Here is a 20,034-nt window from a genome sequence, read left to right as displayed (position 1 = left end):
CAATTCAAATATTAAATCATTTTTCTTCTGAGAGATGGATTAGTGTGGTTTTCTTCTGGAAACCTGCAAATGCAGTTTGATCAAAACCATACTTGGACATAAAAGCATATTAAACATGTATGTGTTTTATTTGATTGTAATAAGCATTCCCTGTTATTGTTCATTGTCTTTTCCTGCTAAATGTATGGAGATGCAATGGTAAATACAGTAATATTTCTTCAACTTTCTTTAAGCTGATGAAGGGTTTTGCCATGTTAAGATGTTGTTTATTTATTGAACACTACCAATTTATATGCTTTAATGGAAGTTAATTAAAAATATTTCCCAGTTAGAAGTTATTCAAAAGAAGAAAAAACATTAAAAAGTCTCTTGAAAAAGTGGAATTTTAATATAAAATTTTAAGGAGTCTCAGAGTTCAAAAGGATTGTTCATCATAAATCAATTTTATTTATTCATTAAATTTCTATGCCACCCATCTCACTAATACAGCGGGTTACAATAAAATAAAAGGTTAAAATAAAACCATACAATAAAATAAAAAGTTACAAGTGCTAAAAACAATCAAAATTAGAATAAAAAGTTTAAAAGTTAAAAGCCAAGATGATGGGTAGCCTGACTCATTAGTCATCCCACTGTAACAGGCTCCTGTTGTGGCTTCAGGGCAAAGTGGCAAAGTCAAATTTTAGATTGTTCCAGAAGGCCAAGAGTGTGGAGGCAGCTCTCACCTCTGATGGGAGATAATTCCAAAGCATGGGGACCACAGCAGAAAAAGGCTCTTCTCCTGGATCCAACCAGGGTTTATCCCACAACATTGAGTGGTTCAAAATATCTTGACATAGCAAGTACCATATATTTTGTAAACAGTGTTATTTGCGTATTCATTCATTCATTCATTCACTTAATAAAATTTATAATTTGCCTGGTTCCAAGATCCTCTGCAATTTAAAAGTATATAAAAGCCTTGCAACATAAATCATAAAGTTAAACTTGAAACATGTCATTAAAACACTTCAGAGCAAACAAACAAACATTCCTAACACTCTGGTAAAGAGCCAGGTCTTCCAAAATGATAGGAATGTGGGAATTCTATGAATTTCAAGACATAGCATATCCCATAGCACTGGGGCCATCACAGAAAAAGCTTGCTTCTATCTCCCTTCCCCCTTTGTAGTGCTTCAGTCCAGAGGGGAAACCCATATCCTGAACCTCATTTAATATAGAAAATAGTATCTTGATACAGAATAAAATATATAAAGATGAAACTGTGATGAAAACATGTCAGGATACTGATAAAGGAGAATATTTGTAGCTCACAGTTGAAATGAGGGGTCTTTGGTGCTGTCTGAGTTTGGTTGTTTTCTTGCAGACATTTCATTACCCAAACTAGGTAGCATCATCTGCTTCAACTGGTGCAGAATGCAGTGGTGTGGGCAGTATTTGGGGCTCCCAGAGTGGTCTATGTTACACCTTTGTCTGCGAGCTACACTGGTTGCATGCTGGGTACAATTCAAGGTGTTGGTTATTACCTATAAATTCCTATATGGTATGGTCCAGGTTATTTGAGGAACCGTCTCACCCCATGGGATAGGCTTGTCCCACTCCTGCAGGCAGAGGAGGTATGCCATAGATTCCGTAAATCAAGGAATTGCAGCTGGCAGGGTCAAGGAGAAAGAACTCTGTGTAGTCTCTGTCCTTTGGAACATCTTGCCCCTGGGTTGAGATTGACTCCCACTATCCTGACCCTGAAAACCTGACTGCCAATTGGCCAGAAATTCCAAAGGGGGGAGTACCATTTTGGAGGTGGATGATGGACTAATAGTAGATCCCATCTGCCCCCCTACTCATCTTGCTTCTTGCCCTCTCATCTTTTAATTGTAATTTTGTTTTATTTTAATTATTTTGTATTCTTATTGTTATGGTTTTTACCACTCTTAATATGCTTGTAATATTGTCATTAATGTAAGCTGCCCAGGGTCACCTTGTGGTGAGATGGGTGGCAAATAAATTAAATAAATAAATAAACTGTCAGGATAGATTAATGTCACATTTTTTCCTTTCATTGATCAGTAGAGATATTTGTTCTGAGGGAAAATAGCTACTATCCCTTCCAGTTATATTTTTCCGCTTTTTGCACACATTAGAATTTGTGTCATTTCATTGTTTCTTTAAATAGGTTTATTCTGGATCCATATTATTTTTTTATATACCAGATGTTCTTTTTTTATAGTTGTAGTATATTTGTATAGCTTATATATCCAAAATGCAAAAGATGTGCTTTTTAAAAAGAAATTGGTAAGCCTTTTCATTAAAATGAATAAAGATCATAAACATGGCCTTTCAATCATGATATCTTATTGGACCAATGGAGACCCCCATTGTGTAGTAGCTCTTTTTCTTCCTAAGTGGGTGGTTTTAGTCTGAGATAGTGGAAGGTGAGGAATCATCCAGTAGTCCCTGATATGTCGGTTGTTGTGTCTTGGGAGTCGACTTTTGATAGAGATTAAGTTAGCCTTCTCTTTCTTGGTCTTTAGAAAACATCAAGAATAGATTTATATAAGATATATTTTCTTAGTTTTAGGACTGACTGACTGAATAATAAAAAATAAAAAAATAAAAAATAAGCAAGCAAGCATCTTAGGGAGGCCATCTGAAAACATGAAGACCACCATAAATGTGCTCTGGTTCTTTTCTGATGGCAGTCTAGTATTCCAGTTAAGAAAAATTATAAGGTGATTAGAAGTTGGGATGGATGTGTTCACAGAGATTGAGATCAACATGGTCTTTTTGATCCCAAGATATTTAGCAGAAATCCCAGTTTGTTATCAATTCAAATAGTTCAGTCTATCAACAACGAGTGGCCCAAGATCCTTTGAAAAATACTTATTCCAGCTTACATACATATTAATGCTTGTGCATTGTCTGTACATGCATATGTACCTCTGTTTGGATTAAACATGATATATGTCAGGTAATAAACTAAATAAACTAAAATAAATCAACTTTTATCTATCATGCTTAATTGTAAAAGAAGTACAGTGCATATGCAGATACAGGAAGTACACGAACGTTCATGTTGGAATAGTTGAATGCTTAATTAAAATTTAAAAAATGCAAAGCAGCAGTGTTTACATTCTATCTGCTTTAGAGGCTTTCTTTGCGTACAAAATATGAATATTCTGCTAACAGACATTTGTAGCAGAAATTCAGGATTTGCTTCCTCAAGCTTTGCTTCATCCTTTTCTTATATCTGTCCACTCAGGAAGACTTCAGCCTACTTCGAAATGGCCTCCTATTCTTCTGAGCCCTCAGCATCCCATTACTAAAGGGAGCCCAATTGATATATTTCTTAATGTAAATTATTCTACTTTAAAATGCTATTCTAGTATGAAACACTTTGGAAAGAATTTTATCTGAGACATATAATTCTGCTTTTTTTTCTCTCTCTCTCTAGAGAACAGCCAAAGCTACTGATCAGAGTTTGCCTGCCCTTTCTGAACTTGTTCCCATCATTAATGATCAGTCTCAATATATTAATCATTTAGAGGCTGAAGTCAAGTTTTGCAAGGTATCGTACATAAATACTTAAGATCTTCTTTCAAGGCAGCTTTAATCATCTTTATTCATTGACATTTGAAGTTTTAACCCTACAATTCTGTATATTATATTCAGAACAGATATAATTTGTTTAGTAACAGAAAAAAAGCATTTTATTTTTATTGGTGAAAAGTATATTTCAGCCAATAGCGTTATATGTAGGAAGTTACTGTTTCTAATACATGAGGATTTGAATAATAAGTAACAGTTTACAGAGTCCTCAACTTATTACCACAATTGAGCCCAAAATTTCTGTTGCTAAGCAAGACAGCTGTTAAATGAATTTTGTTCTATTTTATGGCCTTTCTTGCCACAGTTATTAAGTGAATAATGGCAGTTGTTAAATTAGTAACATGCTTGTTAAGTGAAACTGGCCTCTCCATTGACTGCTTGTCTGAAGGTTGCAAAGGGGGATCACATAACCCAGGACTCTGCAACTGTCATGAATATGAACCAGTTGCCAAGCATCTGAATTTTGATCACATGAGCATGGGGATGCTACAATGGTCATAAATACGAAAAATGGTCATAAGTCACTTTTTTCAGTGCCATTGTAACTTTAAATGGTCACTAGACGAATGTTTCTAAGTTGAGGATTATCTGTAGTTGTCATTTGATTAGTTTAGAAATATATTTCTGCAGAGTTTTCTAATTATACTTCCCTAACCTAGCTCTGTATCTGTATCTAGTAGCGTGCCCTTTCCTATACATACATTCTTGGCTCACATCTGCATAGTTTTCATATACATTTCTCACTGAATATAGATAGTCATTGATTCACTGGTATTTGGAAGTCATTGATTCAATGGTATTTGGAACCGGGAACTCTGTTGCTAAGCAACACAACCGTGTTCTCACGGTAAAGTGTGATGTCATGGGTCATACTAATTTATAACAATGTTTCCCTCAGTTCCGGTTGCAATCATTAGGCACATCCCTCATTCTTGTTTGACACATCACATGATCGCCTTTTGTGACCTGCTGGTTTCCCAATTGACTTTGGTTGTCAGAAGCCAGTAGTGAAGATCACAAATGATGATTATGTGACTGCAGGACCTGTAACTGTCATAATTGCAATGTGGTTGCCAATTATTCAAATTGTAATCACGAGGCTTTAGAGACACTGTGATAACTGTATCTTTGAGGACTGATTGCATATCTCCTCATTCAGCATCATTGCAACTTCAGCTGGTCACTGAACACATGATCATTATTAATTGAGGCCTGCGTAGTTTATCGAAAGGGGTTGTTTTTCATTTTGTGTGTAATAAAACTTCCCCCTCTTTGTTTATTATATTTTAGAACTCTAAATACAGAAAAATCTATGCTGTTGGCTAAGCAAATGATAAAAACACAGGTCTTTGATTTTATGCAGGATTATAGAACAAGGACAATTTATTTTTTTAAACTGATATTTCATTAATATTACTAGTATTTTGGTGAAAAATGATCTTTTTGTTAAAAGTGGAGTATTCTTGTAGCATATTCTTTCAAATATGCTAGAGAACTTGCAAGAAATCATTTTCTGTTGTTTGATATGTCATTAAATTTAGCTGTGCTTCCTTTGATATAAGATTTTATGCAAAATTGAATGTTAATTACACTGCTGTCATTATGCTTATGAAGAGGATTGGTTCCAGGTTTAAATAATTACATTAACAATAATTACTTAACTTTCTAGGAAGAAATCTCTGAATTGAAAGCACATATACATGTTGTTGTAGTTGAAAATGAGAAGCTACAAAATGATCTGAAAATGGAAACAGAGCGGACTTTGAGAGAGCAAACTGTCTTCAATGCTTCAGTAAGTTCTGTGGAATTTAAAATGTCAAATATAAATAAAAATGTAGTCTTAAAATTTTATTTAATAAGAAATCTGTAGGAAATTTAACAGTGCATCAAAATACGTCACATATATGCAGCTTATGTTACCAGATATATAAACAGAGAAATAGATCTGTATTGCACACAGCATAGTGCACAATATTTACAATTTAATATTTTGTCTTTTTATAAAATCATAATAACTCAAAGGAACTTTAGTAATCATCTAATCCAAACCCCTGCTTTGGGCAGGATCTGTTAAAATATTTTGCATTAAGGGTTTAGTTTCTGTTTGAAGGAGGAGCCAGGATCTAACATAAAGGTGGCTAAAGTGACAGACAGAAGGACTGTAACCACATCCCTAGACCTAACAGAATCAAGCTCAGTCTAGATAATATTACAACTGGGTTGGGCTTGCCCAATCAGAGTCCAACTCCAAGTAAATCTGAGTGACGTCTGCATGAATATTTCTTATCATGGTTCTGCAGATGATCATGAGGCCTGAATATGAAGTGGATTACTCTAAATAGGGTTGCTGGCTGATATCTCTTAATTAAAACTAAAACTCTCCTGTAAGTCATAAAGCTCTTAGTTTGAAAGATGTGGAAATGGTGCAGAGATGGTGTTATAATGGAAGGAACAACTTGTAGAAATAGTTCAGTAATTTGCTATATTAGTAATATAACATATATGACTATCATTTGTTATTGAGCTTATTATGAATAAATATAACAAGATCAGTAACGATCATATAAACTAAGGAGAAATTTCCTGACAGTTAGAACAATAATTAATCAGTGGAACAACTTGTCTCCAGAAGTTTTAAATGCTCCAACAATGGAAGTTTTTAAGAAGAAGATTTGATAACCGTTTGTCTGAAATGGTATAGGGTTTCTTGCCTAAGCAGGGGGTTGCACTAGAAGACCTCCAAGGTTCCTTCCAACTGTGTTATTCTATTCTAAACTTATAGGATATCTTCAATGTGTGCTATGTATATGCATTTAAGGTGCACGTTCACTGTTTATATGTGTTTCAGACTCTTTTCTCAAAATCTGGTGGTATAAATGGTGATCATTCTCATATTTGTGGAGCTGCTAAAGCATCTTGTCATGTCATTGAGCAAGCCAAGGCACCTCCACTGGAGTTGGAAAAGTGGCAACAGGAATTGGTCAGTATTTTTAAAATGTTGATTATTTTAGCATTAACAATTTATCATTCAGGTGAAATGCTCTACTTCTATATTGAAAGTGTAAACATTTAATCAACTAATTAATTTAGCTGGATTTTATGAAACGTACTGTATGACCAGAAAGTACAGTTCAAAATAGAACTGCTGATGAGAATCTAATGAAAATTTTTATTTCACCTGAAATAATGTAGCAGGTTACCATTTTTTTTCCTGATCTTTGTTTTCGGTTCTAAAATCTTATACAGCCTGGAATCTAACTGTCTCTGAGCCCAATTTCTTTTCAGTCATTTACACTGACTGAGTCAGTCATTAATTTTCCCTCCAGGATATTGCTATTTTCTAAGGTACGTAAATGATGACTAAACAAAAATGTTCTTCCAAGAATAGATGGAAACTCTCTTTATTTTAACATGTTTTTAAAAAGCTATTCATCAGAGCTTAAGTTAAATATTTTATTTTGCCATATTTAAATTTTTAATTTTGCAGTTTTGCTGCTTATTATTGTATGTTGCATTTTTGTTCTGCATTTATTTTATATTTCTAATTTTAATAATTAGGTTATAAGTCAAGATCAGGGCTGTTGAACTTGCAGCCTGCAGGCTGGATGCGTCACGCACTGGCCACACTCACACCTGGTTTAGCAAACGGAGGGAAAGTTGTGATACGTCCCGTGATGAGGCCGTGATGATGGGAGTTTGACACCCCTGGTCTAGACAATAAGTAAAAATATTTAATCCAAGTTACTTTATTTGTCTATCAAATTTATATGGCTGCCTATCTCACAAAAGTGACTCTGGGACATGTACAATAAAACCAACAGTTAAAATCATTCTACAAAAATCATTTAAAACAATTGAATTTAAATAAAAAGATCATAAGAGAGGATGCATCAGAATATTATACGTGATGCAATCAGTGCTGTGTATTCCTGCACATATTCCTGCTGCAGGACCATAATTTTCAACATTGCAGAAAAAACAAAGTGAGTAATTTAAAATAACCATTTATCAAATAACATTACACTGAAGTACATCTTTAATTGCATATTTTGTCTTTTAATGTTAAAATTTAATTGTCTGTCTAAAAAAGGTTAAGAAAAAGCTGTGATTTAAATATTAGAAATATACAAAAAAAATTATCATGTAAATCCCTAAAACAATTTGAATTGACATTTAAAGCTTAACTTAGTGGATCTGTATTTTACAGTTCGATGTGCTGTATAAGAGTCTTATTTCAGTCCCCAGCATTTCTAATCAATAATGCTTAGATAACAAATTTAATAGAAAATACCTAGTTAATAGTGCTTAGTTAAAATCAATTAGTCAATGATGAGAATGAGTGAAACTTCTGGAAAACGCTGCCCAATCTGCTTTGCACAGGACCTAATGATGATGATGAAAATGAGCTAGTATATAATTATATCATTTTATTCTTAGGCAGGCATAGTGGTTGCTGTGTAATTTAAATTAATTTTCATTTTCAGCTAGTACAGATTTGGTATCCAGAGTCATGATGGAATCAGATAGCCTTTATAACTTTAATGATAGAAGACAGACAGATTACTAAAAATTTGCTGATGCCCTGGCAGTCCTGACTATGTCTTATCTATAAGCGAAGAAATGATAGGTATTAATTTTATTTTACAGGAGAAACTAAAATATCTTCATGAAGAAAAGACTGAAGTGTTTGAAGCTCAGATACAATCTTTACGGTAAAAAGAAGTATATGTATTTTTAGATTGATGCTTTATGTCTCTGTAGAATTGTCCCATTTTGCCTCATTATCTCGGTCCATAAGTTAGTAGAAATAAGTTATTGCAAAACATCAATCAGTATCTAGAGGGGAAAAAATCCCTAACATTACAACCATACTGCCATTTTATACAGATAAACCTTTCAGAACAGTATAAAACTTGTTTCAGTTCCTCCATGTCTCTTTGGTGCCTAAAGTAGTATTTTTAAAAATATTAGTTATTTGTAAGGTGAAAGATTTGTGTATTTTTATTTTGCACATGGTTATTTTATGATTGCACAGTAATTTCATTCATTCATTCAGTCAGTCATCCAATTTCTACAACTGCCCAAGTCATCCAAGTGATTCCAGGTGGCTTATAATTCTAAAATTATAAAACAACTAAAACAATGTAAAAAAAACATTAAAACAGCAAAAATATCTACAAAACAAATAAAAATGACCTTAGGTCCATGCTGTGGTATTGGCCTCTTTTAGGAAAAGGGTGTAACTTCCTGCACCCTCTCCTAAGACAGCATCCTTGGAACTAATAATTTTAGTTAACTATCACCATGTCTCTAACCTTCCCTTTTTAGAAAAGGTTATTGAAAAGGACGCTGATGTGCAGTTGATTAATGCCCTGGAGGAAGTGGATTATCTAGACTTGTTTTAATCGGTTCCTGCTAAGATCTGAAATGGGCAAATAAGTAAAAGTACAAACTGTTTAAGACACTACCATTCAATTCATTTCATTAAAAACATGTACACAAAATTTCTAACTCCTAAATCAGAATCAAGCTTTCTTATCACACTATAGATACATATTATCCAGCTTTTTGATTTAAAAATATCTGTTTCATACTGGAGTGGTGCTCTTTTTTATTTGTCACTTCATTTTGCCTCTCATTTCTTCTTTCACCATTCTTTTTTCCCTTTCCCCAGCCTTGGGGAAATCTTTACTCAAGAAATATTTTATGCATCTGATGTGGATTGTGATCCATGAAAGGTTTATGTAGTAATAAGTTAGTTGTTCTTTAATGTGGCACAAAGGTGTGGTCTTTTAGAGAGTTTAAAGCAGTAAGAAAAAAAGTTGTTCCATTTGCTTTCCAATCATTATTGTACTAGACCTTGTATGCTGTTTATAATGCTTTTATGTTGTTATTGTTGCAGAAAAGCGTTATCAGAGTCACAAAAAAACTGTGAAGAGCTGAGCGGAAGATTAAAACATCAGCATTTGATCAATGCAGCAAATAGTTCTAATAGGCCTGGTGGCCTTTGCTTAAATTGTGCACAGCATGAAGCGGTTCTTTCCCAGACTCATTCAAATGTCCATATGCAAACCATTGAAAGGCTAACAAAGTAAGCAGATGGATAGTTCTGAATTTAAAAAAAACACACAGAGTATAACAATTGTAACAAATAATTTCATGAACATCAGTAATTTTAGTGCAATTGACTATGAAGACCCATTACAATGTAAGGAAGCTTTACAAAAGCATTATTCCTCTTAGAGTATTTTCTTGCTCAGCAGCCACCCACCATAGACTCCTAACCAAGTGTTTTATTTGATTGTGGAATAGTTTTTAATGAGTCCCTTAGCTCCATTTCACATATGGCTTCCATTTTCCTTTAACAGAAGAAGTTTTCATACAGCTCTTCTAGTTTCTAAGAACCTAAAAACACTTAATACCTACCTACATTCTCAACAGAGTGAATTGAGCTATTAAGTAAATATAAATAATTCAGTTTGTCTTTTTTGTAGATTTAATTTATCCAATCCATGCTTTACAAGTGCTCTTTATGTGTATGTGTGATTTAAAAAATGGAAATCATTGGTTGCAAAAAAGGTAATTCAGAAATAAACAATAGGATTTTACAAACTGAATGAGAATCTGTCCTAGTTTCATTTTCTCTATTTTCTAACCATCGTATTTAACAATTGAAGTCAGAGTGATAAGTAATTGACTATAATTAGAGCTGTACAGATAATTTATTTGCAATATATATATATATTACAAATGAAAGCAAATATACGTGTCCTAGGAAGCCACATCCAAACAGGCACAATGTAAATAAGATGCATAGAATAGCCTAAAGCACACATTCTGGTAGAATGTGTTGAATGTATTGTTTATTCCTCCTTATTCTAGGCAATATTTGAGGACTTTGGTGCTGCTATTTAGTCTTATGAAATTCTGCAGATTTACAGGAAGCTTTCTGATCATGCTATAAAATCACTGAAAATAATAGAGCTATATTTTTTTCTGACCAGTTTTTTTCTGATTGGTTTTGATGGACATGGGAGGAGCAACTTTCTAAGGCATACATTTGTTTCTTCTCTATTTTTAAACTATCGTCCCATAGAAAAAGCAGCTGAAAATTAGTTCAGCCATATTACTTTCAGCAGGAATTGACAGTTATGCCGAGGCTATCCCCTCCTGATCTGTAATCTAAACTACTACTTGTAGAATCCTTGCTAATTTACAGCTTAATCATCATAAATCAAATCCGATCACTTTCTATATAATAACGTATAAATGTTACTAAATGTTGATCTTGCTCTTTATCTCTCTAAAGTATCTCCTACCTGTCTAATATATTGATCTTTTCTTCTCTCTTTTTGTTTAAGAGAGAGAGATGAGTTAATGGCAGCACTTTCTACAATAAGAATAAACTTAAATGAAATGCAACAGAGGGAATGCAGCGCTTATGAACAAGTAAAACAAGCAGTACACATGACTGAAGAAGCTAATTTGGAAAAAACCAAGGTAAAATTGTGCAAAGACACAATAGTTTAGGTATCTGAAATTGTATCTACAATTTACAATGTGCAAGAACGCTGAAAGTAATGTCTTGTTTATGTGCCTTTGAGAAACATCTTGCTTGACTACTTTAGGCTTTGAATGCTATATTTAATAGACTCTGTCCTAATCCATTAATATCTTTGATGATGTTTGATGAATAGTACTAAGCGGTCCATGTACTAAAGAAAAATTACTTTGCCACCTAGACTCCTTTCTATTATTAGAGTACTTTGAAATAAATGTTTCAGATGCTCTATCCATAAATGCAGCTCTCATTCCTCACCCATGATCTTTTACCATGATAAAGAGGTATGTATGTAGTATATATGTATATAGTATGTATACTATATAGGTCTGACGTACACTAGAAACTCTGATCACGAATGCTTCTGACCGCAATCAAATTGGGTTCCAACCAAAAAATTCAGAACATTTTTGAATCTGGTCACGAACACATACTCGGGTGGTGATCAAAAACAGCTGCAGCCGATTTCCCCTTCTGCGCCATTTCTTTTGTAAGTGCCAATTTTCCTGTTGTTTACTGGAAAAGGCAATGAAGAAGAAGAAGAAGAAGAAGAAGAAGAAGAAGAAGAAGAAGAAGGAAGGAAGAAGAAGAAGAAGAAGAAGAAGAAGAAGAAGAAGAAGAAGAAGAAGAAGAAGAAGAAGAAGAAGAAGAAGAAGAAGAAGAAGAAGAAGAAGAAGAAGAAGAAGAAGAAGAAGAAGAAGAAGAAGAAGAAGAAGAAGAAGAGAAGAAGCGGGCAGGCAGGGCAGGAGGAAAAGCAGACCCTTTGCTCGCGCTGCCGCTCAGTTGCTGCTGCTGGTGGTGGTCACCCACCACCTCCTTCTGCCGACCACCGCTTTGGCTCTCTTGCTCACTCACTCGCTCCTGCCTTGCGCCTCTCACTTGTCGGGCTTGGAGAAAAGGCTGGCTGGGAGCTTCTTCACAGCCACTGTTGCTGCCTTGGCTGCCTCAGACCCTCTTGGCTTACCTTTGCTTGTCAGCAGCCAGAGCAGCATCTGGAACCCCAGGGAGAAACCTGCAAAGCATCTTGGGGGATGTATTTCCTCTTTGGTGAGGAGGTGGGGAAAGAAGAATAGGAAAGGCGATCGAGACGACCTTCGGGGTTAGATGGGCGGGGGCTGCGCAAATTGGGGAAACCAGCCGGGTGCGGCAGTGGGGATCCTTATGAGATGCAGAAGGCAAACTTAACTGGAGGTAACTGAGGGGGGGCAGCCTATTATGAGGGTTCGGTTTTAAGAAATGCTCAACCGTAACCTTTCCTCTCCACACCCTTTTTCTCATGTCCTTGTTCAGCTTCTTTAAACTTTCAGCCCCTCGGAGTTAACTGCTCTGTGTTTGTTTAAAGGAAATCAGGTTGCGTCCAAAGTTATGGAACGAATTATGGTCATAACCAGAGGTTCTACTGTAGCTCCCTATACCTATAGGTAGACAGACCTGAAGAGCTTTATGAATTGTGGGAAAAACCCAGGTAGAAAATGGTTGTGACCAGATTCTTTGCTCAAAAGCGCAAAGAAAAAATTGATAGGATAAGTAATTTTAAAACAATTTCTGCATGTATTTCCTAACAAAGTGAGATTTTGGGTGCAGGAACATCTCCCCCGCCCCCAGGAACAGGCCAAATTGCTTTCCTTTAAATCATCTCTCTTTCTGGGCAGGGTGGAGAAAGCGGCTAAGTAGGGACACTTCTTGCTTCCTAGGCTGAAAAAGAGATACTGGGTGATTAGTATTTTCACTGGCAAGATTTGTAGTGTAGCTTTATAATACATTATAAAGAATTAGCTTATCTATTCTTTTTGGTGTACCTGGTAAGGCTGACAGGTCATCTATATTCTATGATTTTAGAATAGATGTTCTTTTTAACCAAAAGTCACTGTGGAGTTGAGTGGCTTGTTGTTTTAATAAAAAACATTTTAACACACTGAAAGTATGTGGTTTAACCATATCTAAAGTATGACACGTGGTTCTGGTTGCTGCACTTCAAAAACTAAATAGTAGAACTAGAAAACTTGCCGAAAAGGGCAACCAAACTTGATCAGAGGGGCCTTTGCCTTGGAAAATATGTGAAAGGTATAGATGTGATTGAGATGGTTGAAATCATGCAAGGCATGGAGAAAATGGACAAGGAATTGGGGTCCATAATAAAACTGATTGGGAGCCACTTAAGACAAATCCAGGTATTTAAAAAAGAATTCTCGACTTACAAATTATTTAGCAACTATCTGAAATTACAGTGGCATTGAAACAACTGTCAACAACAGTGACTGTCACAGCAATCCCACAGTCACGCGATCAAAATTTGGCAACCAGCCTGTGTTTACGATGGTGCTGGGGCCATGTGATCACCATTTGTGACTTTCCCAGCCAACTTTCAATATACAAAGTCAATGGGAAAAGCTGGATTTGCTTAATGACCGCACGATTCACTTAATGACTGCAGTGATTCGCTTAACAACTATGGCAAAAAAGGCTGTAAAATCAGACTCACTTAACGAACACGTCACTTAAGTAATGGAAAATCTGGGTCCCAATTGTGGTCACAAGTCAAAGACTTACCTGTATTCATACAGCCTAATACCCGCTAATTTGAATAGCATGAGCTAGGTCTCAGATACCATTTCCCCTACTCCCTCTCCTATTTATGGTTTGTCAGAAAGAGAAAGTTGGAATAGCTGTATTTTTTTTATTGCTGGTGACCTGTTAACTTAGAAATGAATTTTCTCTCTCCTCAGTTTCAAGAACTTAGTGCGAGTTACACTTTTAATTTTTCATACCTTGCACTGCAAATGGTGCTATGTAAACAATATTGAAGAGCTTTTCTAATGTAAGTTAAAAAGCTTATTTTAGAGGTCTCTTGCTTTAGATTGATTTATTACCTTGGTAACTAGTGCCATCTGCTGTGTAATTAGTATATTGCATCTAGTTGAAAGGAATTTGTGTTGGAAGCAAACATTATTTTTGTAAGGGATCAAACTGTATAATAACATTTCTTATTCCTATCACTTTAATAAGAATTGATGAATATGCCACATGCAGAGAAAGTTGTTTGGGAAAGCACTGCATCTATATAAGCAGAGTGCTTGTGCATGTATTCTTCATTTTCAGAGTTGAGTCTGCATACTTGTGTAAACTGTAATCACTAGGACTAAAATAATTTATATTCAATTAGTATCTGTAGACAAGAGGGTTAAAAACATACAAACAAAAATATATAGAAATATATGTTTTTAAGGTGGCAATTTTGTTACTTGCCAACTTACCTATCAAATGTCATGTTTTAATATCAGTAAAGAAAATAAAATGTGATTGTTGAAAAACTAATGAATGGCCGTGTAGGTTTAAAAGGTTTGCACTGAAGCTATACAATCTGAAAACGGGTGGCATTCTTGATAAGGTGTTCGACTGCGGTTAAGGAAACCAAGATTCTGTTTCAATCTCAGGAAATGTCATCACCTCAGCACATTTTTTCTCTGTCACCTTAGCTTACCACCCAGGGCTGTTGTTGTTGTAGGGGAAAATTGGAGAAAAGCATGCTTTGTATGTCACCTTTTGAAAATTGGGATAAAAGTCTAAAAAATACATTAATAATACTATAAATGTTTTTACAGATTAAGTCTTGCAAAATCAAAATAGAAAAAATAATGGCTGTAAGATCTCTTTAATGATAAATTAATGATTAATGAAAACAGTATTTTGTAGACACTTTACTGTCAAACAACAAGAGTACATTTACTTTCTTTTAAGGCTGATTATCTTTCAAACAGGACCCGAGAAATAACTTCCTATCTAATAATATTTCATTTAAAATGCTAATATCACATAAGAAAATAACATTTAAATTGAGTAATTTAGTAAATTTGGTCTCAGATTGGAACAAAATATATGCTTGAAAAATATGGTGAAAAGATGAGATAAAGTAAGTACATTCATATCTGTAGGTAAAAATATGCACCTTTATTCATTTTCATCATATGATATATACTCCAAAATGTAAATTCAGAATATTTATGGTGAAATGTTAATAGGTATTTAGCACAGACACATCCAGCATTATCCCTGAATTAAAGTTCTTTGAAAGTAGCACTAATCTATTACTTCACCATTCATTTATCAGTGGCACATTTTTTTGTGGATGTTGAAAATATTTTGTATAGTTATAATTTTATATATATTATGCATCTTGATATATTAATGAGAACATACTTAAATTTAAATGAATTTTTTATTTCATTTCCCCCCCCCAATCTTAATTTTTGCCTATTAAAAGAATATATAATTTGGTTCTACAATTGTTAGAGTGGTCTTCATCATTTCCACAGGCTTTAGTTCAATGTGAACAGCTTAAAAATGAAATGGAGAGACAGAAAGATCGTCTTGAAAAAGAATTAGCACTTCAGCTAGATAAGAGAGCTGGAGAGCGAGAAGCAGTTCGTGAAGAAATGAAGAAAGAAAAAGAAAACCTGTCATCACTGGTATTTTCCTATCTTTTAATTATTTTGGAGCATAATCAATTTTGGTACCTGGCTGTTGTTTTTAATAGGTATTACATTTATGAATTCTTATTGGAAACAATGTTTCAACTCTAAAAAAACAGAAAAAACACTGTTCTAAACACTTGAGCTTTTTGATTATATGTTATAGTTTTTACTTAGCTCCAAAATATTCTTATAGTGTATCTATATTTCCTGTATACAAATTTGTTTCTATGAAATGGTTTAAGGAAGTTTTAAATAAAGCGTGGAATATACAGTTACCTACTGCTATTGTTTTATAATTTAAGGAATATGTAATCCTTACTCATTAATTTGGATTTTTTTTTTCAGATTTACATTTAAAAATATGATAGGGAACAGATAGCCAAAGAGGCAAGTAAACTTACAAACAATGGGAAAGAATAAAATAGATGTAACATGTCTTTAAACTCATGTAAAATAGTTTTTTTAAAAAATTTGCTTTATGGTAGAAGAATTGGCTTGGTCATTCTGCTCATTTGCTAATCCATGATGAGCGGCCAAGTGGAATTGAAATTGGAATAAGTCTAGAAATTTGATAATTGAATAGGCAAGAAAATAACTTAAATTGTGATTTCAGAACTCTTCCCAGATTTGTCTATGGAGATTCTCAGTCATCCAGGTTCCAATTATGCTTTTTCAAGAGGCAACTGGACTTTCTTGTTTTTCTTTGAAGACGCTTCACTTCTCATCCAAGTGTGTCATTAGGCTCAGTGGTTGTAATAATTGTTGATGGATAAAGATATTTAATATAAAATGTAATAATTTTTATCTCTGAAACAAGTGAGTCAGAGAAAGATGTGATGTTAAGATAAGATTAAGCCTTAAACATTTTATTAATATGATTATTATTAATAGTAGTAATATACTAATATATTTATTCAGGCATCAGGACCCTAATATACCAATACTAAATATAACCCAAAAACACTCTTTTACCATCTCTGACTGCCATTTCAAAAGATTTGCTTCTACTAGCTCTTAGCCTTTTAGTCGGATGGGCAAGGACCATGCAATCCCATCAAATATTTATAAATTGAATTCAAGCATTGGTCTCTATTAATTAGCTCTAAATTACAGATAATTAGATAGCAAAATTTTAAAAAAACAATCTATTGTTAACCCATGATACGAAAGAAGTGTTTTTTATTAAATTTGCAGCTAAAAATCTTACGTACTAAGCAATCTGGAAATGGCACATACTTGTACTTGTAAGCATATTGCGTTTATAAACTTTTTTAACATTTTGATTTATAGTTAATTTACTGTATTTTTAATTTTAAAAAATTCCTTAAGTAATAGAGTTGTAAAGTATTTGCCATTTTGAAAAGTTCATTATTTTAAATGTAGTTCCAGTATTTGATTTCAAGTTGTTAAAACATGTCTTTATTTTTTATTGGTGTTATAATATTTATTTATCTTCATTATAGTACAGATAATAATTTCTACATTAAATACTCTTATATTTAAAGTATTTAAAATTTTGATATATCCTGCAGCATGTTCATTTTGTTATTTATACAACAGGTAAAATTCTGACAATTCCAAGAAAATAATGATTCCCATTTCGTTTTTAATGAATTTATCAGAATTTTTCTCAGGCAGACCTAATCATATCAAGCCACAAAATAATAATAAAAATAACTAAATAAAGGATTGAATTATCACTAGTTTAGGCCTCCTAGAGATATTTGATGGAAGGAATATACAAATTACAAAGTAAGAAACCTTGTTTGCCTACTTTTAGGATCAAAGTCAATCTTTCCTCACCAGTGGAAATACCTGCATAATCTTTTGCCTGAACGTTTTATTTCAGATAATGTCTTTATCTTTTATTTCAGGTAATGTCTTTATCTCAAAATGTTGCTGGTCTGGAGTCTCAGATTGACAGGATTACAAGGGAAAAGATCTCCCTAACTAATCAGCTGGAAGAAGCTCAAAGCCACCATGCTTCTCGTGAAATGGAGATCAATAAGGTAGAATGGTTTTGAAAATGCAGAAGAGGCAGTTTTCACTAGATTCCATTTTAACTGTATACATTAACTTTAACTAACAGCTTAGAGTTGTTTGAACTGTGGCAAATATAAATAACTGATGCAGTGAGGACAGTTGAGCTTTGCTAGCACAAAGGAGAAGCAGCAGAGGATTTACAGTACAGTCAATAAATGGCTTTGCAAATAAGTGCCAAACAAAAACAAAAAACCTAAACTTATTGTCAGTACAGTAGCATTACAGTATTTTATGTGGCCTGTAACTGAATAAGAATCTTCAAAAGTCTTCAATTTCAAGAAAATGGTTGCTGAAACAAAGTCAGTATCAGTTTTCAGCCTATGTCAGAGTCTGTAATAGAATAGAATAACAGAGTTGGAAGAGACCTTGGAGGTCTTCTAGTCCAACCCCCTGTTTAGGGAGGAAACTCTATACTATTTCAGACAAATGGTTATCCAATCTCTTCTTAAAAACTTCCAATGTTAGAGCATTCACAACTTCTGGAGGCAAGTTGTTCCACTGATTAATTGTTCTAACTGTCAGAAAATTTCTCTTTAGTTGTAGGTTGCTTCTCTCCTTTATTAATTTCCACCCATTGCTTCTTGTCCTGTCCTCTGGTGCTTTGGAGAATAGCTTGACTCCCTCCTCTTTGTGGCAGCCCCTGAGATATTGGAATACTGCTATCATGTCACCCCAGTCCTTCTTTTCATTAAGCTGGACATACCCAATTTCAGCATCTGTTCTTTATATATTTTAACGTCCATTCCCCTAATCATCTTGGTTGCTCTTCTCAGAACGTTTTCTAGAGTCTCAACATCTTTTTTATATCATGGCGATCAAAACTGGATGCAGTATTCCAAGTGTGGCCTTACCAAGGCATTATCAAGTGGTATTAACATTTCACGTGATCTTGATTCTATCCCTCTGTTTATGCAGCCTAGAACTGCGTTGGCTTTTTTGGCAGCTACAGCATACTGTTGCCTCATATTTAAATGATTGTCCACTAGGACTCCAGGATCCCTCTCACAGTTACTATTTTTGAACAAGGTACCACATATTCTGTACCTGTGCATTTTGTTTTTCTTGCCTCAATGTAGAACTTACTTTTTTCACAATTTAATTTCATTTTGTTAGATAACACCCAATGTTCAAGACTGTCAAGATCCTTCTGTATCTTAAACCTATCTTCTGGTGTGTTGGCTATTCCTGCCAGCTTGGTGTTGTCTGCAAATTTGATGAGTTCCCCAAATTTCTCCAAACTCATCAAATTTGATGAGTTCCTGTCCTGATAGACCCTTCATCTGAATGTTGGTTCTGGTATATTATTACAACCTGGATTGACAGCAAAGCAGAATGTTGACTGTACTACATTGCAATGCATATTTTTAGTTTACTGTATTCCTGTACTTGCCTTAGCATTAACAAGTGTAAAAAGTTATATTTCAGAAAATTTCTTAAGTTACTTTTACTTGGAGGCTAAAAATGTAGGAACATTCTCCTGAGAGCTGTTCCTAGCATCCAGGCAGGGGAGGTCCTTCTGTCTGTCTCCCAATAGGCTGAGTTGATTTCTGAGGACACTCCTCCTTGAGGCTCTTCCTTAGCGTTCCCAGTTTTTAAACATTTTCATTATTTTATAATATATAATTATTATAATTATTAAGATGCATGTTTACTTTTTCTCTTGATTTACAGTTCTTACTAGAGATAAACTTCACTCCTTAAATTTTGGCCTTTAAAGAGTAGCCTTCCTCTCCTAATACATTCTAATTACAGCTTCCTACTTCCTGATAATGAAAGGTGCTAATTTTGTGAGGAAAAGTGAATTCTCCAATTGACTATCCTCACTACGATTGAGAATTTTGGGAGTTGAAGTCCACCTATCTTAAACTTGTCAATGTTGAGAAACACTAGTCTGAGTAAAATATTTCCACTTTCCTTAAAATATAAACCCTAGTGTAAGCTAAAAATAGCCAATGTGCACCAATCCTATATGATTCAAGCACAATTCATCATCTGAGATGATTTTTTCTAAATTTGGCAGCAAAATTGTGATTTTGGATGATATGTTTTTTGCCCTTTTTTTTTAATTAAACAGGCTAAGTAAATGACAATTTTGTGTAAATCACCTAGAGCCTCCTAATTAATCAAGAGTATAACACTTCAGCCCTATTGATCAATAATAATGTCACTGTATAATTTTCATACAGTCCTGCAAATCTTAGATACCTTTTTTGAAAAAGGAAGGTCCCCCGAGAAAAAGAAGTTGCTCACCTCAGAGCGATATGGTACAAGTATACAAGTTTCCAGAATTAAAAATGAGAATTCTAGTCTCTCTAGCTTGATGATGTATGAAATATTTGTGAATTCTCCTTG

The 20,034-nt window shown here is 34.2% G+C and overlaps 1 protein-coding gene across 5 annotated transcripts in view; it reads left to right on the top strand.

Moving 5' to 3' along the window:
- Positions 1 to 20,034, top strand: part of SDCCAG8 (SHH signaling and ciliogenesis regulator SDCCAG8) — a 117,749-nt gene that overhangs the window by 9,392 nt on the left and 88,323 nt on the right. For 4 of the 5 annotated variants that reach the window (XM_026669409.2, XM_026669408.2, XM_026669407.2 and 1 more), the window contains exons 4-11: positions 3,452 to 3,565; positions 5,276 to 5,398; positions 6,455 to 6,586; positions 8,254 to 8,318; positions 9,509 to 9,697; positions 10,968 to 11,106; positions 15,481 to 15,633; positions 17,514 to 17,648. In XM_026669409.2, coding sequence (XP_026525194.1) covers positions 3,452 to 3,565; positions 5,276 to 5,398; positions 6,455 to 6,586; positions 8,254 to 8,318; positions 9,509 to 9,697; positions 10,968 to 11,106; positions 15,481 to 15,633; positions 17,514 to 17,648 — 1,050 coding nt within the window. The remainder of the gene's footprint in view (positions 1 to 3,451; positions 3,566 to 5,275; positions 5,399 to 6,454; positions 6,587 to 8,253; positions 8,319 to 9,508; positions 9,698 to 10,967; positions 11,107 to 15,480; positions 15,634 to 17,513; positions 17,649 to 20,034) is intronic. The other variant, XM_087967159.1, reaches the window with a different exon arrangement.

This window comes from Notechis scutatus, chromosome 1 (genome assembly GCF_049901735.1).
Source record: "Notechis scutatus isolate UNSWTSFEM ecotype Mainland chromosome 1, rNotScu1.2, whole genome shotgun sequence".
NCBI classification, from domain to species: domain Eukaryota; kingdom Metazoa; phylum Chordata; class Lepidosauria; order Squamata; family Elapidae; genus Notechis; species Notechis scutatus.
The sequence above is the reverse complement of the archived record's forward strand: the minus strand, read 5'-3'. Positions and strand labels throughout refer to the sequence as shown.